At 50.6% G+C, this 27,726-nt stretch overlaps 1 protein-coding gene across 3 annotated transcripts in view; it reads right to left on the bottom strand.

Moving 5' to 3' along the window:
- The window catches only part of HMGA1 (high mobility group AT-hook 1), a 268,871-nt gene that overhangs the window by 66,764 nt on the left and 174,381 nt on the right, over window positions 1-27,726 (bottom strand). Inside the window, exon 4 of one of the 3 annotated variants that reach the window (XM_085651175.1) lies at window positions 25,495-26,322. The exons of the other annotated variants lie outside the window; for them this stretch is intronic. Within the exon in view, the coding sequence (XP_085507301.1) occupies window positions 25,507-26,322 (816 nt within the window). The 3' untranslated portion in view covers window positions 25,495-25,506. Of the gene's footprint in view, window positions 1-25,494; window positions 26,323-27,726 lie in introns of those variants that run through there. 3 annotated transcript variants of the gene reach the window in all.

The following is a 27,726-nucleotide window of genomic DNA, read 5'->3' as shown; positions in this document are numbered from 1 at the left end:
GAGAACCTGGTGTTGTGTCCATCATTGCCGCAGCGGCGCGAACACCGGGGGGTCCTCACCAGCGCAAGCGGCCCCCGCAACACTGGCGACGAGGGTGGGATGGTACACCACGTGTGCCCCAGCTGATCGGCGTGCTCCGCGGCAGTCCCGCGCACGCACGTGCTCCTGAAAGGCCGACTAAACAGCTCGAGCTCGATCTCAGGCAGGCAGAGGGCAGCTGGGCCCATTTAATCACCGGTGAGTGCACGTATGCACCAAGCACAGCCCATCCTGGCAGATGAACATCCCTGCCATTGAACTGTAGCCCTCTGTGTCCCTGCTGCATCCTGGCTGGGCTTTGAGGCCCTCTGCTCCAGCTGCCTGTTGCACCCGGGCTGAACCCTGCCGCCCTCCATCACCACCAAGAGTGGGCATCTCCTGCCACTGCAGACTCCTCTGCCTACTGCCGTCCCGCCTGCTGTGCTGTGCCCCAGAGAGCCATGGGGGATGATGAGCGCCCCGCCCAGGCAGTGCCCCTACACCCCGCGTCCGGCGTTCTGCCGCCGTTTAGTGAAGCTGCTGACCCTGCCACAGCCGCCCCACGCTGGCAAACGTGGATTGGCCGGCTCGACAACTACTTTGCGGGCACCAGAGAAACGGATGGCACCGTGAAAAGATCGCTACTACTTCACTACGCAGGGGAAGAAGTCTATCTCCTTTTCAAGCACCTCCCCAACACAGGGAACGCGGACGACTATGACGCGGCAGTGAGAGCCCTCAATGCGCATTTCGACCCCCAGCTGAACCCAGACTTTGAACATTTCAAATTGCGCCAAGCGAGACAAAAGGAAGGGGAGTCGGTGGACGCATTCCACGCTCGACTGAGGGTGCTGGCAGACACACACCTCGTGGGCGATAGAGCCAAGGAGGAGATCAGGGCCCAGATAATATGCGGAATACGCAGCAAAAAGCTGCGGACACTCATCCTCCGCCAACCGAACATCCCGATGGCCGACATTCTGGTGCTGGCACGGTCCCATGACCTATCCGACGCCCGCGCGGAGGAGATGGAGATGGCGCTCACAAGAAGCGCCGGATCAGGAGTGACAGTCAAGACAGAGCGGGCCGACGCAATACAGTCGCGTGGAGCTTCCCGCCGGCCGGCGGCAAAGAAGCCGGCAGCCCCGTGCGGGTACTGCGGATATGATGAGCACGGAGGCAGACCGTGCCCCGCGAAAGGAAAGGTGTGTGACAACTGCGGCGTGATGAACCACTTTGCGTCTGTCTGTCGCAAACGCGCCACGCAACGCGACCGGAGAGGAAGGAGGCCGGAGAAGGCCATGGTGAGACAACTATCTCAGCTGTCGCTGCCGTCTCCCACCAACCCAAGGGACAAGCAGGCACAGGCCCTGCAGGAAAACGCAACGGAGTCCGATGATGACGAAGGAGAGACGTACCTGATCTCGTTCACCAGGGCCCTCAAGAGTTCAAGGAGGCCCCAACCAAGGTGCGACATCCTAGTCGCCGGGTCCCGGATAAACGCAGTAATCGACACAGGGGCGTCAGTCACCGTAATGGGAGTGCAACAATACAATCGCCTCCGACCCAAGCCGGAACTCCGACGATCAAAAGCTCAAATTTATGCCTATGGGAGCGACACACCCCTGCCGTTGGCAGGAAAGATGACGGTGCCGGTGAAGTCAGATGACGCAGAGATAACGATTGACATACATGTAATCAACCAAGAGGCCGACACCCTCCTCAGCGGGCACGCAGCAGAAGACCTGGGGCTGATCGCATTCCTCCGGAAGGTACAAGACTCCCAAACAACTACCCTGCTGGACCAGTTTCCAGAGCTGTTCACTGGGCTGGGGAACATCCGACGACCACCAGTCAAGCTCCACATTGACCGGTCGGTCACCCCCACAGCGCTGAAGCACAGGAGGATTCCCTTCCACCTACGCCTGTTGGTAGAGGAAGAGATGAAGAGGCTGGAAGAGCAAGGGGTCATAGAGACAGTAACTGGACCCACCCCCTGGGTATCACCCATGGTGATAGCGGAAAAACCCCGGCAACCAGGCAAGATTCGAGTGTGCATCGACATGAGGCTGCCCAACAAGGCCATCAAACGGGAGAGGCACATCACACCCACGATGGATGACATAATCGCAGACCTTAACGGAGCACGGTGGTTCTCCAAACTAGACCTCAACGCGGGGTACCACCAACTAACGCTGGACGAAGAGAGCAGGTATATTACCACATTCAGCACGCACCTGGGGCTACGCAGATACCGACGCCTCAACTTTGGCATCTCTTCAGCAGCCGAAATATTTCAGAACACCATTAGAGACATCTTGCAGGGGCTACCGGGAGTGCTAAACGTCAGTGATGACATACTAATACACGCCACAACCGTGGATGAACACTACCGACGAGTCCGGTCCACCTTGAAGAGGCTGAGGGAGTTTGGAGTCACGTTGCACAAGGAGAAGTGCCAGTTCTTCCAACAAAGCATTGAGTTCTTCGGGTACACGTTTACCAACCATGGCATTCAAGTAGATCCAAGAAAATCCCAGGCCATCAAGAACGCCCCACCACCAACTTCAGCGTCGGAAGTCTGCAGTTTCCTCGGGATGGCCACATACTGTGGGCGGTTCATCCCAAACCTGGCCACCACGGCGGAACCTCTCCGACGCCTCACGAAAGCAGAGGCCCTATGGCGCTGGGGGCAAGAGGAAGAAGACGCCTTCAATGCGATCAAGACCACGCTCCTGGACCAGGCCACCCTGGTATACTTTGATCCGACCAGAAAAACAGAACTGCTTGTCGACGCCAGCCCGGTGGGACTGGGCGCGGTCCTTACGCAAGAGCAAGAGCCAGGAACGTGGGCCACCCTGGCGTACGCCAGCAAGGCGCTCACCCCGACTGAACAGCGGTATTCTCAGATTGAACGCGAGGCACTAGCCATCCGATGGGGTTGCCGGCATTTCCACCTATATGTCTGCGGTCACCCATTCACTGTGGTGACAGACCACCAGCCTTTGGTGCCCCTATTCAGAGGGACAGCACCCCCCGAGGATCGAGAGGTGGGCCATTGGCCTACAGCAATACCAGATGGAGGTGACGTACCGGCCAGGTGCGAAGAACCCGGCAGACTTTCTGTCACGACACCCGGAGAAGGAGGTGACATCTTCGGGCGGGAAGGATGAAGAAGAAGAGACCGAGGCACACATCGACCTCCTAGCTGCTCTCACGTGCCCGCGGATCCTGACAATCCAAGAAATCATACGTGCTGGGGAGCACGATGCCGTGCTGGCAAGAACACGGGGAGCTCTTCAAAAAGGGTCCTGGGTTGACTTCCTGCACACCGCCAACTCGTGGGCAGAGGAGGACAAGAAGGACCTGCAGCAGATGTGGCGAGTGCGGAATGAACTAAGCATGACCCGTGATGGGGTCGTCCTGCGAGGGTCTAGGATCGTCATGCCCGCGGCACTACGCCACCAAGGGACGGAGAAGATGAAGACGCGAATGAGGGCGAAGGTATGGTTCCCGGGGCTAGACGGCATGGTGGACGAAGTGGTAAGAAACTGTGCCGCGTGTCAGGTGACGAGCGGCCCGGAACCTCCGGCCCCCATCGTGACAGAGGAACCAGGAAAGTACCCGTGGGACAAGATCAGTTTAGACTTCGGGAGCCTCCCAAACGGGAAAGTGTCGCTAGTAGTCATGGACAACTTCTCGAAGTATCCCCTGGTGGAGGTTCTGCTGTCTACAGCTTTCATGTTCGTGGGACCAGCCCTGGAGAAAATGTTTGCCATGTTCGGGCGGCCCTCGGAGGTGAAGAGTGACAATGGGCCACCCTTCCAGGGTCATGAGTTCCGGGAGTTCCTTCAGAGTCAAGGAGTACAACATCGGCGAATCACTCCCCAGTGGCCACAGGCCAACGGAGAAGTAGAGCGTTTCATGAGGACCCTGAATAAAGTCATCCGAATAGCCGGAGTAGAGCAACTAGACCCCGAGAGGGAAATCCAGCGATTCCTGGGAGAGTATCGGAGCACGCCCCACTGCTCCACCAAACAAGCCCCGTGGTCTCTTATGCTCAATGGGCCCCGCCGCGATGGGCTACCCACAGCCCCGGGGTGGGCGCCCCCACCGTTTGAAACGGAGGAAGTCTTCCAAAGACGAGCACACCGCAACAGACAAGTAAGCCGAGCCAGGGGCAGTCAAGACCGCGACATCAGACCAGGGGACAACGTCCTCGTGAGGGACAGAAGGCCAGGAGGAAAATTCAGACCCCGGTATGAACCAGGCAGTTGGACTGTGGCACAGAGGCGGGGTACGATGGTCACAGCAGAAAGAGGGGCGGAGTCGACCACAAGGAACATCTCGTGGTTTAAACGCATTCCGGAGGCCACCGACCGCGACCCGAGGGGACTGGACGGAGCAGAGGAAGAGATCTCAACCCCAGAGTTGGGACCAGGACTGACGTCCAGTGGGGCCTGCAGCGCCCCAGAGCAGAACCATCATACCCTCACGGAAGGTGAAGCCCCGAGTAACCACCCACCCTGTTCCAGCACTCGTGCCACTGCCAGGTATGGTCTGAGAGCGAATCCTACACCCAGCAGCCGCCTTAGAGACTTTGCCTGCCACGCAAGTGAGTGACTGTTATGGACTTTAGTTTATTTTGTTGTCCAAGTTGGGGAGGGATGTTACAATTAGCGCTCTAGCGTTTCACGCTAGAGCGCGCTGTGTGATTACGCAATGCGTACGCCACGAACGTGGCGTACGCCTAGCTATAAATAATAAAGGGGCGCGGCCTGAGGGCAGTCACGCGCCGACACGAGAACCTGGTGTTGTGTCCATCATTGCCGCAGCGGCGCGAACACCGGGGGGTCCTCACCAGCGCAAGCGGCCCCCGCAACACTTCCCTCCCTCCCCGCCGGGCAGCTGGTGCCTCCGCAGTCAGGAACGCAGCTGGCACCGGTGAGCTCCCCGGTCGGAGTATGCCGGATGCGCCTTTGCTTCCGGTGTGAGCGCATGTGGGCCAGGGCGGAGGTTGCTCCGGGAGCTGGGGGCATCCGGGTTTCCCGCAGGACACCGTGAGCACCCTCCGAGAGGCAGTCTCCGTGCCTCGTGTGGGTGGTGGGGCCGCTGGCAGTGGGACATGAGCATGGGGTCGGCCTCCGGGTTTGCCGTTCGAGTCTGGGATGCCTCCTCCCCCCCCCCCGTGGGTTTCGCTCTGCGGGCGCCGGGGGGGAGGCCAGGGGTCGCGTGCTTCTCGACGGTTACTAGATAACAAGTACATCATTTGGGATACCATATTCCAGTCCCAATTTTCCTGCCGCGAATCTCTGTAGTGAAGTACTTCTTTTCAATTGCTGTAGTTGAGCCGAGTCAGGACTACATCTCCCATAAAGCCCGCGTTTGAAGAGAGATCAGTATTCCTGGTGATAGGGACTTTTCAGGCACTCATAACTGGGACCAGATGAGCGTCTTTTCGCATTTCCATCGCTACAAAGTGGCCATGTGACACACCAGGCCAATACTGCCTTTTTAGATGCGGGTGTCGCTTCCAGGTGGGGGGGCGGAAACAGCGCTCTCCCGGCGTGCACCGGGCTGCTATGTTCGGGCAGTGACCCCCGCTGGGGGGGGGGGCGAGGTGCGGCGCGGATGCCGCGGGAGCGGTAAGGTCCCACGAGGCCAGGTCGTGTGATTCAGCCCCCCCCTGCTGCGCCCTCGGGTCAATAGCAGCGATGCCCGGCTTCCTCTCCGCGATTGCGCTTCGGTTGGGCAGCAGCAGGTCCCACGAGGCCATGTCGTGGGAGCTAGCCCCCCCCCCCACTGCGCCCTCGGGTCAACGTCTGCGATGCCCGGCGTCCTCCCCGTGATATGCGCCTTGGCTGTGCAGCGATCCGAGCCAAGTAACATCATAATTCAACCAGTCAGACTTAAGATAACTATGCTTCAACTATGCCTCGTTAGATATAATATTGAACACGCGTCCACTGATAGTCATGGTGACACGACCACGATGTGGCTGCTACAGAGTGCATAGGAGAAAGGGAATCCAGAGGGAAAATGACTCTCTCTGTGGTTTCCCCTACCCCTACACCGCTCGCCGTCATGCCGTATCTCCTGCACTAGTGAGAAATCAGCAGTGTAAGCAAGCACACATCTACGTGTCTGCTGATGACACTGCAGTATGGAAAGAAATGGACGCCTGGGCCAGGGAACAAAACAGAGCTCGATAGAGACCCGTTTCTAGGCCTCATTTAAAAATACTGCCGGAGACTCGGCACACTTATAAGCCCTGCCCACAGCCTTATAACCAGGATACAGTGCAGGTGCCGATGTACCTGCTGCACCAAGGGAACACGCGCCCAAGCATATATCATTAAAACCTCAGTTGCTGTGTGTATTAAGAGTGAATATCGCTGTGAATCACGGGAGCCGCGGGTGCATCCCATATACTCTTGACGTTCCTGCCACACTCTTTGCATTGGCGCACTTCCTGCAGTGGTCGGCAGAGCTGCAGCTAGCACAAGTACAAAACCCCCCGGCCCTCCTGATCTCGTACTAAAATCTCCCCCAACAAAAGTAAGTTAACGGGTGTGGCTGGGTCACTGCTAATCCCTCGAGGTAGCTCAGAGCAGCTTGCGCTGTTGAGCACAGGAGGCTCCGTCCCCTCAGGCGTGGCGTCACTGCTGAGGCCTGCGGTGCACCTGGAGCGTGGCGTCGCGGTCCAAGTTGGACACCTTGATATTTTATAACCGAATTGTGCGAATACGGGACGTATCCAGAATTCTTGACTAGACAAGTATCTTGCAGTTTGGGGACATTCACCGGGCCCAGTTAACAGAGCACATCTCCCGACTTTTACAACTTTCGGGCCCGGAACGGTGTATGCCACGTGAGGTATGGAATAAAGGGTATTGTCCATAAAGTGCAGGCCAGCCGGGATGGCTTACTCCACAATTAGTGAGAAGCAGCAGGCGTATAATCACACTTGGATGTAAGCTGACAGACCTACATCCACCAATGTTGTATAAGCACTGGCATTATAGAAGACTCAGATGTGTCCCACTCCCCCCCACGCGCAGTCCGTGTCAGCTTTCCCTAGTGAGTCCAGGGGATTGGTATCACTTATCCAACATAGTGTTCCCCGCAGTAGGGGGCCATGCGGGGGCAGTCGTGTGCCGTGGTAGTTGTGCCCAGGCCCCCCTCCCCCCCATGAGCAGTAGGGGTCCGATTTCGCGTCGAGTGCTTCCCCGGCCGCCCCCTCGGGTCCCTGGGCTGCGAGAGCACATCCGGACTCGGACATGATCTCAGGCTGTCTGGTGCCCTGTCTCGACATTAACAGGATTGTTGCGGCCAAGCTGTAAGCTTTCTTTAGTATACACAAGTCTTCGCTGCTGCTCAATTTTATTATGCAACAAACAACCATTGACGAAGTCCAGTTCTGACGGGTAGGATTGAGGCCAGGGGTGTTTTGGCCACCGGGTGACACTGCCGCATTGTGTTCGTTCGGCACATACCGTCCATTGAATTTGCGAGTCTCAACCATTTTCAGGGGTGTGTTGCACATTGGTGACAAAAGGTGAGATCGGCAGAGTTGGTTGTAACTGTCTGCGGAAACATGGACCTTCGAAACATTGTGTGCTGAATTTTAGTCCCTCCCTGGCATGATTTGAAGCCGTGTAGATGGCTGCAGCCTGCAGCCGTAGTTGTGTTCACCAATCTCACTGTAAGAGCGTTTTGGCCAGACACGAGGTTCAGCAGCCAGACATGTAGGCGCATATCGGGTCCCCCGGGTTATTGTGGCCGGGGTCACGCATGTCAGGGCCAGCGGACTAGTTGAAATTGGGTGGTGTTTCAGATGTCAGGGCCGCCCAACCTAGGTGAGGTGGACTCCACCTACTCCTACGCATGCATTGGATGCCTAGGTCCTTGTCGGAGGGGTGAGTCAGGCATGCATGCGCAATTTTGAGTTGGTTTATTTGCTGCGACATAGCACCTACTTTCTGCATTAAACTGTCATTACTTTTCGCACGGGGCGTGTTCATGTGTGGCACGTCGTGCATTCACTCACGAGGTGTCTCGCCTTACATAGCAAGGCACGTTTCCCGGTAAGAGGATAAGCTTTGTCGTAGGGGAGGCCTGGGTGCTTTCGGCCAGTTACCCACTGGGGGAACACTGGTCATCGCTCTGGTGTTCCCGATTCCCCAAAGAACGAGCATGGGTAGCGGGTGCAACATGCTCCTACCATGCACCCCGGGGATGTTTTTATTTGCGGATGAAAGGACTTAAGGGTGCCTTGTCCCTCGGGTAGGCGTATGCGTTCTCTTCTCAGTCTGCGGTTAACTCGATTATAATTTAGGGGGTTGAGGTTATGCCTGTCCTTTGGTTGCCAATCCCGAATTAATGCGATGGGGTGTGTGTCCCATATTGGGCAAGGTGCCAGTGCTGAGATCGCCAACCGTGTCCTCTGGGCAGCACAGCGGTATTAGACTGGCTGTGCAGTCCTCAGAGGTGAGGCGAGAGGTTTAATCTGCTTGGATCAGCACCCGCCTTGGGGGATTTTTTTACATTAATGTGTCAGCTAAGATGTGGACTCAACGTTCAATGGGTTTACCGTTCGTAATGAACTTGGAGCCCCGTGTCCGCCCTACGGAGACGATCAGGCATGATCAAGTTGTTGTCGCGTCGCCCAGGTTCCGTTGCCCATTTCTAGCCTTCTCCGGTTGTCTGCTTTAAGATATGGAAGACTGCTGGGGGAGGGGCTGTTAACCGTTCAACCTTGCCAACGAAGCCGCCCCAAGACTGTAAAAGTGTAAGGAAGGTCTGTGGTTCAGGGTCTCGTAGGCAATGAGGGGGGCCCTGAGCGGCAGCCGGCTAGAAGGTGGTTGGCTTCACCGCCAGCGCAAGGAGTGTACATCCCTGTCAGGCGTCATAAGGCTGTTGCTTTCCAGTGGGCCCACGACACGTGCACGTGTGACCCTGTTTTATTCCGCTTCTGTTGGTTCAGCTGGTTAGCCAATAGATGGGTGTTGTAGGGAGTGCTTATTTTGTAGTTAATATAGGGAGGCCTGATATGTGCTCAGTATCGCACGTAACATCATTCACATTTGTATATTGAGATGTATTTCCAATGCGTGTGGGATAACGCCATGAATAGTGATCAGTCCTACTTTTCAGTGCGCGGAACACCTATTAAAGGCGCGGTGTGCTGTTGGCCGGTCTGCCTGCCATAGTGTTCGCCTGAGCAAGCGGTGTTGCCATGCAGATTAGTTAACTGTTACACGATACTTGAACCCTGCACAGGGCTCCCTCTGCTCCGTTGGTGTCTTCAGGTTAGCCGTTCACTTTGGGTGCCCGGTAATTTTCATGAGTGAGGCAGTGGAATCTATACCACTAGGGCTATCATGACGGTCTTTTGTTGGATCCTGTTGACGGTAGGAGTACCCATTTTCGCAGTAACTGTGTGCTCCTCTGTGGTAGGATTTGGCTCGTCGGTCACATTCAGCTTTTCTCCTGCCCAAGCTAGCCTCCTAGCCTTGGGGGGGAGGGGGGCGGGGCGGTTTTTTGTCTCTTTTGGCCTCTGGGATTTCAAGGGAAATAGAGGCGTGTCAGCTCCCCATCTTGATTGCCACGTTGTTGCGCTTCATGACAGATGTTGTATGTCTCCAGACAAGTGCTGCTTGCAATTTTAGTTTACATTGGTTTGGTGAACACATTTTCCTTTCACTTGCGGTCGGAGAACGTAGATTAGGTGGTGGGTTTAGCCTTTCATGTCCTGGGACACTGAGCGATAAGCTTGCTAGCATTAGGACTATGCCTCGTTAGTATGGGAACCCCCTGGGTTAGGTATGCACGGCTAGGATCGGAGGGTAACCAGCAAAGGCTTGCTTCCAAGGTTTGTGAAGTGGTCAGATGGGCCAAGCTGTGCTGCATAGCACAACGCATATTCTATAGGTCGAAGTTGGAACACTGGTTCCTATGCACAGTCACTGTTAGTTTCTGATTCCACGCGCCTGCACACCTTCGCGTATATTGTACATTCGGGACGCATGTTATACGTTCCACCGACCCCCCCCCACCCTCGAGAGGTGATCACACAATTTCAGCGTTTAATTTCCAATGTGCCAAGAGGGGGGAGTTGTGGGGCAGCAAGTTTACGGCAGCAGGGAGAGCCGCCAGGCGGCAAGGACTTGGAGAGTATCTGGGATTTGTAGGTCCCGCTGGGTGCCTGCCACCTGGCCACTGCAGGTTGTTCATGGTGATCTCCAAGGTCTTTTGGATTCTTTGACAAGTTGCTCCTGCTCAGGCAACACGGCGAATAGTGGTAATCTAGAAACTGAGTAGAGCTTGCACCATGGAGAGGCAATGGCTCTGGGTTCGTACACAGCAGTAGTAAGGGCATCTCTTTCTGTGTCTGTAGGCCAAGTGTACCATCGATAGCTCCAGCAGCTGTAATGCTGCTTTTGCGTCTGGGACTGGTCCTGGCAATGTCGTGAACTATTGCAGCCAGTCACGGCACAGGCAAAGACTACCTGTGCTGGTACAACGGAACTTAGCAGTGGAGTCAGCTGAGTGTCATCGTACCCTGGTAAACCGTCAGTGACAGAAGTATGGTTGGGCTACTTACGATCAGGCACCCTCTACCTGCCGGGGCGGGAGGGTGCCAGTGCCCAGACGGTGCAGGTTGCCTGGGTGGGGCTGACATATATGGGGGTGAGCAATAATACGGACACTCATTTGAGCTCTCTTGCAGTCAAAGAAGGTTATGTTGACATTTTGATGGCATGGTGCCAGTTGCTTCATCACCGCAATTCCCTTGGTAGACGTCTGTGAACATTCTGAATGCTATGTTGGTGGTTAGCACGTTGTCATGCCTTTCAGCGGGGTTTTAGCTCAGGCCGGGCCATGCAGGGGTTAGATGCCGGTGTTCTGCCCTGGGATTCATGTTAACAGGCAGATTGAGCGGCCGAATTTAGAGGGGCTTGGGTCCGACCTCTGGTTCAGGCGCAGATCCTGGTCAGTTCACTTAGTATCCCGTCCTCGAGTTCGTGGAAACAGGCACCTTGATTTGAGAGACGTTAATGTGTGAATATTTTCGCACTCCAGCCTGGGCTGGCAGCTGCAGGTTGAGGAAGTTGCCTTCCAACCAGGGCGACATGGTACATAGGTTTGGTGGGACACGCAAGTTGCAGATCCTGGTAGGTTCACTTAGTACGCTGGCCTCGAGTTCAAGGAAATAGGTACCATTGATTTGAGTAACGGTAGCGGACAATTCCTCTCGCCCTCCAGCACTGGCGGCCAGCTCTACAGGTTGTGGAAGTGGCCTTCCAGCGGGGGCGATTTGGTCATAAGATTGGGGGAAACTCCTGGGAAACAAAGTTGGGCGACAATGCACCAGGAGAACAATTGGCATTCCCGGTATTCAAAATTGAGAGGTATCTCATACGTTGGTTCCCCTCTGGGTCACTTGGTACTGTCTGCTCCCTGGTAGACTCGCGGAAGTTTGGGAGGGCAGATCCTCACGGTGAGTGGTGACTGACGGAAGGCGATGGACATACTCCGACTAGTGCTAGACTCAGATAACGGAGTGTAGGAAGATGTAGAGCGGTTTTGTCGACTCTTACCGCCCCCCGCATTGGCTTCATGGCAGGAGTGGCTGTCAAATGTTCTGTTCTTCTGCCAGTCAAAGGTAACATTGGACCTACGCCTACGTTTAGGTTTCAGGTCATGTCAGTCAAAAATCCACTGGGAGTTTAGAAAGGATGGGGGCACCTGTCCAGTAGGGGCATGTTGGCCTCCGGTCCTGCATGGGCTAAGACTTTTTGGGCTGGACCTGGGAGAGGCCCGGTATCAGCAGTGTAAGCAAAGAGGCCTATCTTGGTGGGGGGCCCTGGTTGTGACGGTGGCCACCCCCAGGGCTGTGGAGGAGTTACAGGGTGATCCAGAGTCTGCACATACCAAGGGGTACATCATGCAGCAGCACCGCGGGGTGCTAAGCCAGGATACCCAGGGATGTTTTAGCATTGTCCCCTGGAAGAACGACGGCGCCCCGTTAGCCGACCGGCGGTTGTGGGTCTGAGCAACCGGGGGCTGCCATGTATGCTCCGCCCACCCTTCACGGGGGGGGCGTGTGAAGCAAGTGGACTGGGGGTCCACGGATGGGAGGGGTGGCCCCTCCCAATATTTGGTATACACCATTCGGCGTTGCCATGGTGACTTTAGGCTTATCAGACGGGCAGGCGGCATAGGGGATGGCCTGCCCTGGGATCGCCCGTAAGATAACCCACTATGTTTGCATATTGGTTATGCTAATAAACCTGCAGCAATATTTCTCCACTTACAATACAGTGTTGTGTGGTTTATTTACGTACTTATGTGTTTTGTGACAACTGTTGCCGATATTGGCACTATGTAAGACTGCCCGGGGGGGGGGGGGTTGCGCAGCAGCCCCCACCCCTAAAAGGGCAGCCGCCTTCGTGCCACAGGAAGGCACAGGGGTGAGAGGTCTAGTCCCTGGGTCCGCCAGGGGAGACCCCAGCAGATGGCTACTTCCGGCGGGAAGGGGACAGGGGTATTTATACTGTCTCCGCCCCTTCCTCGCCCTCTTGTCCCTCTCGTTCGCCTTGCCCGCCCCTCCGCAAACCCAGCGTCCGGAGGTACAAAGGGGGGGTTAGGTTTTCTAACGTGTTACTTTGTGTTGCAGGAGGAGTTACAGGGTGATCCAGAGTCTGCACATACCAAGGGGTACATCATGCAGCAGCACGGCGGGGTGCTAAGCCAGGATACCCAGGGATGTTTTAGCGTTGTCCCCTGGAAGAACGACGGCGCCCCGTTAGCCGACAGGCGGTTGTGGGTCTGAGCAACCGGGGGCTGCCATGTATGCTCCGCCCACCCCTCACGGGGGGGGCGTGTGAAGCAAGTGGACTGGGGGTCCACGGATGGGAGGGGTGGCCCCTCCCAATATTTGGTATACACCATTTGGCGTTGCCATGGTGACTTTAGGCTTATCAGACGGGCAGGCGGCATAGGGGCTGGCCTGCCCTGGGATCGCCCGTAAGATAACCCACCATGTTTGCATATTGGTTATGCTAATAAACCTGCAGCAATATTTCTCCACTTACAATACAGTGTCGTGTGGTTTATTTATGTACTTATGTGTTTTGTGACAACTGTTGCCGATATTGGCACTATGTATAATGAACATGTCCATGTGTGAGTCGGCGTGCCAATCCACAAGAGATGCGCAGGGGGTGCAAAAGCGCGTCTGCAAACAACTCCGCCAATGTAGTCAGTCGGCAATCAGTCAGGGTGTGCTTCATGCACTTCTCAGCAGTTAGACACAGCCTGGGGTTGTCAGCCAGTGGAATACGCGGGGAGTATCTGTAGTCATAACCCAAGTATTTTTGAATGCTTGGTCTAGGCCCAGAGGGCAACCTCGAGTGCCGGTGATCCGGACTCTGGTCCACCTGAGCGGACGGTGACAATCCTCGCTGAGCTGAGAGCTGGCTTCAGATCTCTGGACACTAGATTGGATGCAATAACTACGCAGCTAAAAAATATGCATGAGCGAGCCGAGTGCCATGAGGCGTGCCTCACCACTGCTGAGCAACGGATATCAGACCTTGAGGATTATAATGCTGCTAATTCAAAGCGCATAGTCATGCTGGAGAAAGTGCTGAAACTCGTGGCTGCGAAGGCGGAAGATTTGGAAGCAAGTTCCCGTAGGAACAATATCTGCATCACTGGGGTGGCCAAGTCTACCAACATGGGACGCATGTGTTCATACGTGGAGTCACTTCTCATCTATATATTTGCAGGAAAGTGTTCTCTCCCACGTTCTCCATTGACAGAGCGCACAGAATCCTTGGCCCGCGCCCGCCCCAGGCGCGCTGGCCCGATTGATCATCGCCATGCTCCTCAACTTCCAAGACCGAGACACGGTCTTGCACCTCGCTAGAGAGAGATCCACAGTACAGCAACAGGGCATGACCCTATCTTTTTTTCCAGACTTCACGCCAATTGTGCAGGAAGCACGCCGTAAATTCAGTGATGCAAAGCGTTGTCTGGCAAAAAACTTGCATGAAGCACTCCATGCTCTACCCTGCCCTGCTGCAAGTTCAGCACAATGGTAAAATGCACATTTTTGACACCCCATTGAAGGCCACCACTTTTTGCAAGCAAAACCATCTAGGTCCATCCTCATCTACTGTTGTTTGAACTATTGGTCCTCCATCACCTCCCAATATAAGCTGATCCAGGCGTGCTCTGTCGGTTAGCGGGCTCTGTCTGTAGCATGCTCCGAGGTGCTGGGGAAACAGACGGCCAAGTAGACTTTCCCAATATGGAGACCTGGCGCGGCTGAGAGTGGTGATTGACGTTGATAAATTCATTGGCCTACCTTTATTTGCTATGTTAATTTGGGTCTATTGGCACCGCACCCAGAGTGTGCCCCTCCCTTCCCCAAGGATGACTCCATTGCTCAGTTTTTCTTCCTTGTTGGTTGCTATTGTGTTGGGATGCACACGGAGAGACTTGGTAGCTTCCTGATGTGGGTGGGGGAATGGGGTAGTTTATATGCTTAGTCTTTTTAAAATTGCTTTGATTGTAACACTTGGGAAGGAATCTATACATACTGACTGCTTTTCCTGGACATGGGTATCACCTACATTATTGTTGAACATATAAGATTAGTTAAATGCCAGTAACTCCTACAGGAGCTGAAAGTATACAACTTAAATGCATCACATGGAATGTGCTCGTACTATCCAACCCGTGTAAGGAGCGCTAGGTACTATCATATTGTTACAAATAAAAGAATGCTATGTAGTCCAGAGATGTGGTTCAAGATCTCAGCTTTATTCTTCAAGCAGGATCCACAAGTTCATGCTAGGCCTTGATCCATGTCCAGCAATGCCCCACCAGGAGCAGCCTCCCTGCTGCTCAGCCCATCTACACCAACTGATCTTTGCTTCCACTCAAACACACTCAACATTCCGATGACATCACACAGACTGAGCAGCAAGGCAAGGACAGCAACAGAGAGGATGCATCATTTACTTCCTAGATTATAACACATCCCCCCTCATCAAATTTGTGAAAATAGGAACATGCAAGAACAATGTACTTTCATGCAATTCGTGAAGATAGGAAGATGCAAGAACAATGTACTTACATGCAATTTTTAAAAATAGGAACATGCAAGAACAATGTACTTTCTTGCAACAAGACTAAATAAATAGATTGTGCGATGATAGAAAGACACACAAACCCAAAAACCAATGAGCTTCAAGTATAACACGAAGCTTCAGAATATAACCCTGAGAGGGGTAATCTTGCAACCCCTGACAGGAAAATCAAGATGATAAAAAGATAGCAAGTTTCCACACGTGTGCATCTGTGACGCACAGTCCGAACACTTAACACAAGATACCCATTCAAGGGTACCACCAGACATATAAGTCTGAGAAGCCTCCAAATAAGGATCTTCTTACGTGCGCACCCATAACGCACAGACTGACACCTCACACAAGGTAACCACCAACTCATGGGTAAAACCAGACAGAAAAGTCTAAGAAGCCTCAAAATAAAGAGCCTTCTAACGTGCGTACTCGTAACACACAGACCAACACCTCACACGAGGTAACCACTAACTCAATGGTAAACCAGACAAGTAAGCCTGAGAAGCCTCAAAATAAAGAGCCTTCTAACGTGCGTACTCATAACACACAGACCAACACCTCACACGAGGTAACCACCAACACAATGATAACACCAGACAGGTAAGTCTGAGAAGCCTCAAATTAAAGAGCCTTCTAACGTGCGTACACTTGACACACAGACCAACACCTCACACGAGGTAACCACCAACACAATGATAACACCAGACAGGTAAGTCTGAGAAGCCTCAAATTAAAGAACCTTCTAACGTGCATACACTTGACACACAGACCAACACCTCACACGAGGTAACCACCAACACAATGATAACACCAGACAGGTAAGTCTGAGAAGCCTCAAATTAAAGAGCCTTCTAACGTGCGGACACTTGACACACAGACCAACACCTCACACGAGGTAACCACCAACACAATGATAACACCAGACAGGTAAGTCTGAGAAGCCTCAAATTAAAGAGCCTTCTAACGTGCATACACTTGACACACAGACCAACACCTCACACGAGGTAACCACCAACACAATGATAACACCAGACATGTAAGTCTGAGAAGCCTCAAATTAAAGAGCCTTCTAACGTGCGTACTAGTGACACACAGACCAACACCTCACACAAGGCAAAGTTTAATTAAAACACACACTATACTCTCTTTCTCCCTCTTATCCATATAAACACACAACACGGACAACCCTAATAACCACCAGCTCACAAACCGGGAACACCAAAACACCTCCCCTACAACACCATATACGCACTACAGTGCAGTAACACTTGCAGGACTTAAAAGGTAACACAAACACCCTCCTCTTCTGCAAAAACCCAGGACTTAGAGCATACGTAATCCTTCACATGCACACACCTAACACCATATACTGGTGATGACATACACCAGAGAACCTTCACTCATCACACCAAATATTCTTAAAAGAACATAGTAAAATCTCATAAGCGTGGAAAACAAAACGAAAGTATAAGTATGGCGTTAAACATCAAGCAAGACATAGACTTTGCATAAAAATAGTTAGTGAAAACAGTCAAAACATGACCGGTGAGCGACTTCTCACCCGAGGGTCACAGGTGCAAAAGGGAACCTTCCATTCGACTTTGCCTCTCTCTTGGTAACCGTGGAACAGACACCCGAAGCACACAGGTGCCTTTTCTGACAGCGAACAAAAGGGAAATCTTCAATGTGACTCTACGTTCCCCATGATAACCGTGGAAGTGTCAGGGCCACTCCAACTGAGCTCTGAACAAGTTTTTCCCATATTGCGTTGCAGAAGAAATGCCACCAACACTTAAAGATATGTATCCGTTGCTAACCACAACTTAACGACAATGCATTAAAAACAAAATCAAGATGGCCGCACGTAAGCAACAGCGCGTCGGGAGGCTCTCGGCACGTCGTCGCATGCAGGCTATGGAACAGGCATCAACAGCGCTCGTCGAAGAGAATCCATGGCAACCTCACCGCTCACTGCGAACAGGTACTTCTGCGCGTGCTATTCACAGCACGAGCATTATTTTCAAAGTTCAAATCGCAGGCAAATTCAAACAGTCGCAGTAGAGCAGCCAAACACTTAATTCCACCCTGTTTTGCAACCGTGTCAGAAATACTATGGGGCTCGATCTCTGCCCCCGATCCAAACGTGACTGTCCAATCACACCGTCCAATACCTAGATACACGGCACGCTTGAGAATCGCACGTTGCCGGTTAAAAACACAGGCACCATCCAAGATTCGTGCCACATGTCATCCGATGGTCTCGTCGCGTTGGGGCTAAGCGTAGCTCGACAAACACAAATATCGCAACCACTGGGGCCCGAAAAATACCACCTCACAAGGGACAGTTCACAGTACCAAGCAGATCGAAATCAGCTAACTGCTTAGGGTGTCGGCTTCTCCAACACACTCTACAGGGAGACAGTGGAGGAAAGTCTTAAAGAAACTGGCACTTACTGGTTAGGGCGACCGATGAAATGGTCACTGGTGGGGCATTTGGGGTGCCAGGTTTGTTCAGATCCACAGGTTTGTCCAATTTAAAAAGTCGAATCTTCATTAAAGTTGCACGCAGGTTCTTAAAATCGTCGCCAGTGTTACAAATAAAAGAATGCTATGTAGTCCAGAGATGCGGTTCAAGATCTCAGCTTTATTCTTCAAGCAGGATCCACAACAAGTTCATGCTAGGCCTTGATCCATGTCCAGCAATGCCCCACCAGGAGCAGCCTCCCTGCTGCTCAGCCCATCTACACCAACTGATCTTTGCTTCCACTCAAACACACTCAACATTCCGATGACATCACACAGACTGAGCAGCAAGGCAAGGACAGCAACAGAGAGGATGCATCATTTACTTCCTAGATTATAACACATATCTATCCAGAAATTGCAGGACACACGCCTCCCTCTGGTGTCCCTAGTCTGTTTGCAGCATCCTGGGGAGCAAACTGCTTCTATGCCAACTACAGTACGTAGGAACAATGGTCCCAGAAAGAAACAGTACAATGTACAAAATCAAAGTATACAATCAAAACGAAACATAAGACACAAGGTGTTCGTTGCACACAGTGTTTCATTCACACTGGGCATTGATCTCATAGTGAAGGTATTTACACATTATTACATGTGACAGTGCCCCTAGGCGGCAACGTGATAAGGCGGGGAGGAAAGGGTTGGGTGATCGTGGTTCAGTGAGGATAGGGTAGTGATTGAAGAGTAAAGTGTCAAATCAAAAACGATGCATCACTTACAAAACATGTGGCTCATTCAGCGAGCCTCTTCATCACAGTTCAATAGAAACAATGCAAAGCCATGTTTTTTAAACAGTAACACAGTATGGAATATCTGTTGTTTATGCTGGCTACACGATAAAATGTCGATGTTTCGACCCCAATAAAACAGTAGGTTGTTGTATCCCCTACGCCGGGGTCATCATCAGGACAAAAGTGTGGGGATGAGGGAGGGAGTGATCAAAGAGCCTCTGCACAGGGGCTGAGGGAGTGAAAGGGCGCATAGACTCTTATTATGTAAGAGCAAACAGGTACCTCATAAAATGATGAACTGAGCCTATGTCATGCCGGATAGGTCGGATGTCACTGACATAGTGAAAATGATCTGAGTTAGCGAAAAAAGACGCTGAATCCTATTGAAGCTGCGCAATGGAGTGCGGGCCAAAAGGCTCCTGTTTCCTTTACATCTCTGCTCAGCGTGGCTGCCTCCGCTCTACTCGAACGGTTTACCCTTCTTAGGTATCTATGCCAACTACAGCACGTACTCCAGAGGAGTATGTATAGCGATACATAGATCTCTCCCCTTCGTCACACGAGGGGTAACGGCTGACCGAGAGGGCCGTTACCAACTGGTCCATGGCATGTTGGAAAATGTGCCAGTTGCGTTAGTAAATATCTATGCACCTAAGGTAGACTCCCCCGACTTTTTTACAAGCCTCGCGTCGCAGCTTGACCGAATGCATAACCATACTATACTCATGGGGGAGACTTCAATCTCACACTAGACCCAGCAATAGACACCACGGGCACTGGAGTTATCACTAAGTCACACTCTCACCAACAGCTCACTTCCTTACTGCTGTCTAACTTCCTTAGGGACGCTTGGTGACTCAAACACTGCTCAGAATGAGGTTACACCTTCTCTGCTCCGCATGGCTCGTGGTCATGTATTGACCACTGGTATGTCACCCCCAAGCTAGTGCTAGTATTTGTTAATATGTCACATCTTCCCAGAACTTTGTTGTATCATTCTCCAGTATTACTCGCCTTGCAGCTTCCCGGGTCCATGCTACCTCGTTCCCCATGGCTCTTACTTTCAAGTACACTGTTAGATGAGGTATTCAGAGCTGAGGTTTGAGAGGTAATCACAGAGTATTTCCAAATAAACACTGGCTTAGTTGAACAATACTCTACGATCTGAGACACCTTTAAGGCCTACATCAGAGGGGTGTGCATAGTAAAACATTCCGGTGTGCTCCGCTCTATACGTGGAGAGCTGGAGGCAGTTGAGAGAGCATTGCGTGAGTTAAACGAGCAAGCTCCGTGCCAAGATGTTGCCCCAGCGCTCTCTAGACGCGCATCCCTAATGCAGGACTTCCAGGACTTGGTGACCAGAGAAACCAATTACCTTAGTAAATACGCGCACGACCGCGTGTACGGAGATGGTGAGCGGCTGGGCCATACTTTGGCAGGTATACTGCGCCTCCCATATCAGGCCTCATTATTCACGCATCTTCAAACTGAGAACAATCCGCACAGATGATATCTCTGCCATTTTCCTTGACTACTACACACAGCTGTATTCCTCCCGCAGCGCTGGCGCTGCAGAGACCATTACTGAATCTCTGGCGGAGGTGACCATGGTGTGGCTTGACTCTGGCCAGCAGTCATTCCTTGCCTCCCCAATATCCTGTGAGGAGATAGCGCAGGCCATTGATGATCTGAACAATGGGTGCCTTCTACAAAGCTTATAAGGCCGAGCTGTCCCCCCATCTTCTCTATGGAGGTCTATGCGGAGTCACTCACAAATGGGAAACTTCCCCCTTCGTTACGTGAGGCAGTTATAACCCTGGTGCTTGAGCCGGGCAAACCTTCTGATACATGCGCCTCTTACAGCCCACTATCGCTGCTGAACCACAACAATAAAATATTGGCCATGGTACTTTCCACCAGGCTCTCCTTGCTTATGTCCCAGGTAGTATCCCAGATGCAATCGGGGTTCATCCCTGAGCGGTCCACATCCATTACCTTTCGTACCATATTCACTGTTCTTGATCATATCAACCCAGAGCTCGCTGCTGTGGCAGTGATACTAGACGCAGAGAAGGCGTTTGACTCTCTAGAGTGGCCCTTTCTATTTGCGGCATTGGCCCAAATAGGTATCCCTAACAATTTCCTTGCATTAGCACGACTCCTCTATGCTGAGCCTTTAGCCTGAGTTAAAATCAACAGTATCATGATGGAGCAATTCATGCTAACCCGTGGCACCCGACAAGGGTGTTCCAATCCCCCCCTTCTTTTCATTATCACAATGGACCCGCTTGTTAGACATTTGCAGGAGAGGCATTTGGCTAGGGGTCTTAAATTCCACTGAAGTCCCCTGTTAGCCTCTCTGTATGCTGATGCTATCATGCTATTCATCAAAAACCCAGCAATCAATCTGCCGCCCTTACACCGAGAGGTGGTTCACTTTGGGGCGCTGTATGGACTTGTGATTAATTGAGCCAAGTCAGAAATCTTCACTTTAACTGAAGTCACTACTTGCTGCGTGCTAAAGTTCCCCTTGAAATGTTGCTCTGACCCACCTAAGTACCATGGCATTTATCTACTTTGCCACAGCGCTGAGGTCGTTCGAATGAATTACGGTCCCGCAATTGATAAATTAAAAACCCTAGTGGATATATGGATTGCGCTGCCATTGTTCATTGCCAGGAGAGTTGCAATAATTAAAATGGTTGTCTTGCCACGTTTCTTATTTTTTTTTTTCAATATTTATATCTCACTACATGCTGCGTTCTTTGATACGCTGCATGGCACCCTTATACGACTGGTATGGGCAGGTAAGCAGCCCTGGATTCATTGGTAGACCTTGACTCTACTGTATGCGCTAGGTGGCTTCGAAGTACCAGATCTTTATCTTTATTACTTAGAGGCGCAGGCTCATTTTGCGTACCACTGGTATCATTACGATGCACGGCTACAGTTTTTAACACCCGGGGGATCGCAGATACACCTTTCCCCTCTCCCCACAATCCTCCCAAGCGGGCTAGCCAGGAAAGATAATGAAATCCATGCCTTCTCTTCAGTTGAGGAACAAAAGGGGCTGGAATTAGATAAACTAGAAGCAAAGACATGGTTACCCCTAAGACCATAAATCAAATGTATTCACTTGACACCTAGGCACATTTCGTTAACTAAGAATCCGTTCAACAAAAGAACAACATTTCATACAAAACCATTTTTACAACTGTGAATCTGTGAGCAAAGAAGGTGATCACCAACAAATAGATAATTTTATCAAAAAGGTGAATTTTTTAATTCACATATTTATATCCATAACCTATTTCTTTTACTTTTTAAAATTTTTTCAAAAACATTCTGTTTTCAATTTGCATTTCTTCTGGTTATATTTTTGTAGAAAATTGGCACGTTCATCCACGATTAGAGGCGTGCTCTTCTTCTTCCATCAGCTGTTCCGTATGGCGGCCAGTTATTTTGGAAGTAGATTTACTACAAAAATATAACCAGAAGAAATGCGAATTGAAAACGGAACCTTGCGGGCGATGTAAGAGAGCAAGCTCATATGGGTAGCGGCTGCTGCCTAGTCCCGAAGAAACTATTTGGCTACCCTTGAAAGTGATATAGTCTACCTCACCTTTCAGTGTCCTACACAAAGTATTACAGCCCTGAGGAAGACCTTCTTTGAATTGTTGTGGTCCCCGTCCACGAAGGTCGAAACGCGTCGGCAAAAAAAAACCCCTTTTTTCTTCACTTGTTTCTTTTCCCTGCATGAGGCTGGGAACGCCGGTTCTTGACCTCATATAATTATCTACAAGAACCTACTCAGGTCGCCAGGATCTTTTTACTTGCAGAATAGCGTAGAGGGAAGAAGCACAATTATCAGGTCGTATCTACCACAATTGGACATTCTCAGAAATGAAGACTCATAATCTGGGAGGTTGACCTTTTATTATCAGCAAAAACATCTGAATATATAGGCACCTCAATACCAAACACAAAAGATATATGGGGATTAATACAAAAGCTAGTCTGCGAAGCATTCGCATGCGACTAAAGATAAACAGAATTACAGCTTCCAAGAGCATCAGATACCCTATGGCAATCGTAATATCAAAATTTAAAGTCATCAATCAAATCAATTCTATCCCTACTCTACTCTAAGGTGACATACCTACTTAGCATTCCTTTCCAGGTAAGGATCTCATATAAGGTGTCAGCAGTGAAACTTCCTGAGAAGTCTTCACCATTTGAGAGCTCGATCTAAATCGCTCCTATCCGTCCCTCTCCTACGTCTCGTCTGCTCCACCCACGGGGCTCTGTCCCTAATACAAAACCCCAAAATACTGTATACGCCCTTCAACACACCCCTTCAGGCAGGTTCTTCTTTCAGTATAATTCCATTTGGATCGACTCTTCTTTCTTTCACAAATTCGACCTTGGGTCCCAGGCCTTCTCTGTACCAGGAGTTGCAATTTTACATTCCGATCCACCCCCTTCAGGTCTACTCCTTCTTTCTCCTTTCCATCGAACAAAGACTCTTTCTACTAACGAGCTACATGACCTTGTACCTGCCGCCAAATGCTGAATAGGAAAAACCCCTAACATCATGAGAATTCACAATTCACTGTATTACAAACTTTGCTAATATCCTGCCACCTCAATAAAACATGGCTAATATAAACGAAGGCCTTCACTTTACATACACCGTTCTAGGCCTTAAACTAAACATACTATTATTATCACAACCTACATAATCATCTACTACTAAATTAGTTACCTTCTTTATCCTTACAACATGACTTAATGTCTCTTTATGCACGACATTTTTATCCTAAACATCACATGTTTCACTACATTTCAAAATAACTGATGGCCTTTCCCTGTTCTCGAGGCCTGTTACATTTCTACTTTTCTTTTTCACATTAATACATTTCTATTATTCTCAAATAACACGTTCCTTTATATGCGGGTGCTGTCTAACAAGGAATATGGTGCACCCCTACAATTTTCGCATCTGTAACGCTCTATCAGTTCCCCCCTTTGATGACAGCTTGTCATCACACAAATCCATCTTATACAGAAGTGGTAACCTTTCCATGGTGTCTGAAACCCTCCATTCTTTTCAACTCTTGGTATTGATTATCTTGCATAAATGCCACTCGTTGTTCATATCCCCTGATAATCTTCTCAGCTTTGTTCCCTCGGTACCACTTGTAGGCTCTCACGAGTCCCCACAAACAGACCACACAAACCACCACAATCAAAATTGGCTTCAGCACATATCCAAGGATTCCACTTCCCAACTCAGCAAACCAACTTCCCACATGTCCAAATCTTTTTCCAATCCTTTCCCACACATTCTCTTCTGCCAATACGGCAACTTCTTCATGAAGGGTGGTAATGTTGACTATATATTTCCTCAGCTCTTTGCTGTTGTCTGGAATATAAGTGCAACATTCCTGGACCTTCAGAGTCTTGCAGACTCCGCCCTCTTTGGCTAACAGCACGTCTAAGGCAAGACGGTTTTGTAAAACCATTGTCCTAATCGATAACATCTCTCCATCCACCAACAACAATGATTTTGCCGTATTCATCGACAACTCATCAACCACAGTTGCTAATTTTCGTATTTTCACATCATTTAAAATCACACCCAGACCAGGTATGATTGCTCCAAAGATATCACCAATCACCGCTCCTGCACTAACTTCTCTTCGTACTCTAGGGTGTTGTCCAGCCTCTAGCAACTTCAAATCCTCGGCATGGTATATCTTTGGGAAAATAACAGCCAAATAACACACTCCGTACCACTGCTCAGGCAACCTCACGTATGCATTCTTTCCACACACATAATATACCGTTGGGATAACCTGTACCTTACCCTGCAGAAAGTCTCTAGCTGAATCTTCTACAGTAAATGTATGGGCACAGGTACTATGTCCCACCCAAATTTTGTCCTTATACGACTGTGGACGAGCAATACATAGAGTTCCTCTCTGTACCTCGTCCAAAGCTATGGGTCCATAACTTCCCCTTGACTTATGTAGCCTCTCTTCATCTGTCCAATCAGTTGATTTCTTTCCCCCATCTTTATCTTGGGTTAATTTTCTATATCTGTCCTCAACCTGTTCAATAAATTTCTTTTCAATGTCCGACACCGAGCATGTCAGATTGTTTCTATGTGCATAAGCAGTATCCAAACTTTGAGTCGGGATAAAATAAGTCTGCAGTCTATCTTGTGACTTATAATAATCATATTTATTCAAATTCTTAAATGCTGGTACGTCTGGAAGTACTGTGTCATAGTTTGAGAAATAGTACTCGAACTGTTTCCTTTCGTAAAACAGGCTAAGCAATAAACTGCAAGAGATTCCATAAGTCAATGGAAGGTGATGGTATCTGATGCCTTCCTCCACAGAAGCAGGCAACTGCATGCACACATAGCAATCTTTCGCATCCATCGCACCAACGTACTCATACAACAGTTTTGCATATGCATTGAGCTTGAAGTCACCTTTCGACAAATCCATGTGTAGCCTACGACTTTCCTCTATCATCATCTCCCTCTTATCTAACGAGATGTCTCTCTCGGTACTGGTGGTATCGGGTGTAGGTGTTCCCAACATCTTCCCCTCTTCTCGGTAGGCCACTACATACGAAGATATGACCACTGCAAAAATAACAGCTATGACTACTCCCAAAAGTGTACCTATCACTATCTTTGCCCTCCGGTGTGTACTTCTAATCCCTGCCATCCTTCTCTTACGTTCAGAACCTAATACAATGTCAATAGACGTGAGTGTGAGTCTTCTTCTCATTCAGATAAATCTCTTTAAGGCCACAAATTCTTCTTCTCGCAAATGTTTTCTTCTTTAATGTTCTGTCTCTAGTTCTTTCGGATCTACAAAGGCTCCCTTTCTTCAACTTCTTTTATGAAAGTTCAACTTTAATCCACAATAACTGCAGGTCCCAACAGCTCCAGGACCCCTTCCAAGATTTCAAATTTAAGAGCTCCCAGTTCTTGGGGAGAAGGTATAATTGCAAAATGCGGGAAAGCCAATGTATCCAAAATCAGACTACGAATGCTACTCAGGAGTGGTGGGTCTGGAATGTAGAAAGTCAAAATACCCTCGATCTCCAATCCTGGGACTTTCAGCACCACATCCACCCTCGGATTCGGAGGACCGCTGACAAGCGTGATCGATCTCAGCCTCCCTGTACTCATCTGTTCTGGCATTCGTCGCCACGTATGTCCACTCAGGTGAAGCGTACCTGTGACACGGTACTCTGGCCCTCCTCGATCTTCTCGGAGCCTCCGGATCTTGTTCCTCCTCACTCTGCTCCGACTCCTGCTCCTCCGACACTGGGGCAAGATCTCTTCTCGGTGTCTCTCTTGAATTTTCCCGTCTCAGACTCACGGGCCAAACTCTTTCTGCTTCTACGACACCTCTGCTCTCCCTTCGGATACCCTGTGCACTGTCTCTTTCTCCGGGAGGATTTGGCTCCACTCCGTCAAATGCACCTTCCTCCGCTTCTGGTTCCGATTCGGAGTTTCTCTCTCCTTCGCTTTCAGCTTGTTCCAGTGCACAACCAGCTGCTTCAGCCACCCTTACAGCTTGACTTGCCCTCTCAGATGGCCCTGCCACCTCAGCTGGATTTTCATTTACAAGAGGGGCTGTATCTTCCAAGGGTGCTGGAACTCTACGGGTATGGGAGGCGTGCACCCAGTTCGGTAGTCCCCCACACTTCACTGCAGTGTTGGTGACTAAAATGATCTGGTAGGGTCCCCTCCAGCGAACATCCAAGCAACTCTTCCTCATGTGCTTCCTGACTAATACCCAGTCACCTGGGCACAAGTCGTGGCACAGGTCACTTGCAGCTGGAACCGCTACCGCCTGCACCTGCCGAGACACAGAATGAACCACGTCAGCCAGGCCTTTACAATAGTCCAGAATAACATCATCGGTGATATTAATCAACGCCGAAGCTGGTATTGCTGGCACACGCATTGCTCTCCCCATTAATATTTCGTGGGGAGACAATCCAGTCCTCCTATCTGGCACACTTCGGAGACTCATCAACACCAGGGGTAAAGCGTCTGGCCACTTCAGGGGAGTAGAGGAACACACTTTTGCCATGCGAGCCTTCAATGTCCCATTTACTTGCTCAACAATCCCAGAAGCCTCTGGTCTATAACTGCAATGTAACCTTTGATCTATGTTCAGAGCAGCACAAAGCAATTTCATTAATTCACTATGGAAATGCGTTCCTCTGTCCTATTCCAAAGAGGTCGGAACCCCGAACCTCGGGATGAGCTCCCTCAACAGTAATTTAGCTACAGTTAGAGTATCACACCTTCGTGTGGGGTAAGCCTCCACCCATCTTGAAAAGACACACACTACAACTAATATGTATCTCAACCCATTACACTTTGGCATCTCTATGAAATCTAACTGCATCCTGTTGAAAGGGCCCCCTGACCTCCCTATGTGACTCATCGTCACAGCTGTCCTTTTCCCCACATTCATTTGTTGACAGGTGACACATCTCTGGCATACAGCTTCGGCTGCTGCCCGAAACTTCGTATTGTACCACGTCTGGCGGAACACTCGCACCATCGCGTCCCTGCCAAGATGCACAGCACCATGTATCAATCGTGCCATTGGGTTTAACAAACATTCTGGCAACACCGCTCTTCCATCTGTTGAAACCCAAACATCTACATCCCCCTTTTCACATCCAGCACGTACCCAACCATCTCGTTCTTCCTCAGACACCTCGTCCTGCAACTGTTTTAACTCCTCCCAAGTATCGGCCATTGCCAACATCAGACTGAGATCAGTAGTCTCCTCATTTCCCCTAATGTGTCGCTCTGTAAAACTGTACCCTTGTTCTGCACAAAATCGGGCTACCTCATCGGCATAGCTATTTCCAAGGGATACAAAATCTTTTCCTCTCGTATGGGCTGCACATTTCACTACTGCAATTTCATTGGGGCCTTGCAAAGCCTCCAGCAGTTGTCTCACATAGTCTCCATTTCTAATGGGAGACCCAGATGATGTCATGAACCCCCTCTGGGACCATAACTGTCCGAAGTCGTGAACGACACCAAACCCATACTGACTGTCCGTATAAATCGTTATACGAATCTGGTTAGCGGCCACACAGGCACGAGTCAAAGCAATTAGCTCAGCCACCTGTGCGGAGTATACTCCTTCTAAACAAGCAGCTTCGACCACCCCAGTGATGGTACAGACAGCAAAGGCTGCTCTCAACTGACCCACATTGTCTCTTAAGCATGAACC

The sequence above is a fragment of the Triturus cristatus genome, chromosome 1_1 (assembly GCF_964204655.1).
Source record: "Triturus cristatus chromosome 1_1, aTriCri1.1, whole genome shotgun sequence".
NCBI classification, from domain to species: domain Eukaryota; kingdom Metazoa; phylum Chordata; class Amphibia; order Caudata; family Salamandridae; genus Triturus; species Triturus cristatus.
The sequence above is the reverse complement of the archived record's forward strand: the minus strand, read 5'-3'. Positions and strand labels throughout refer to the sequence as shown.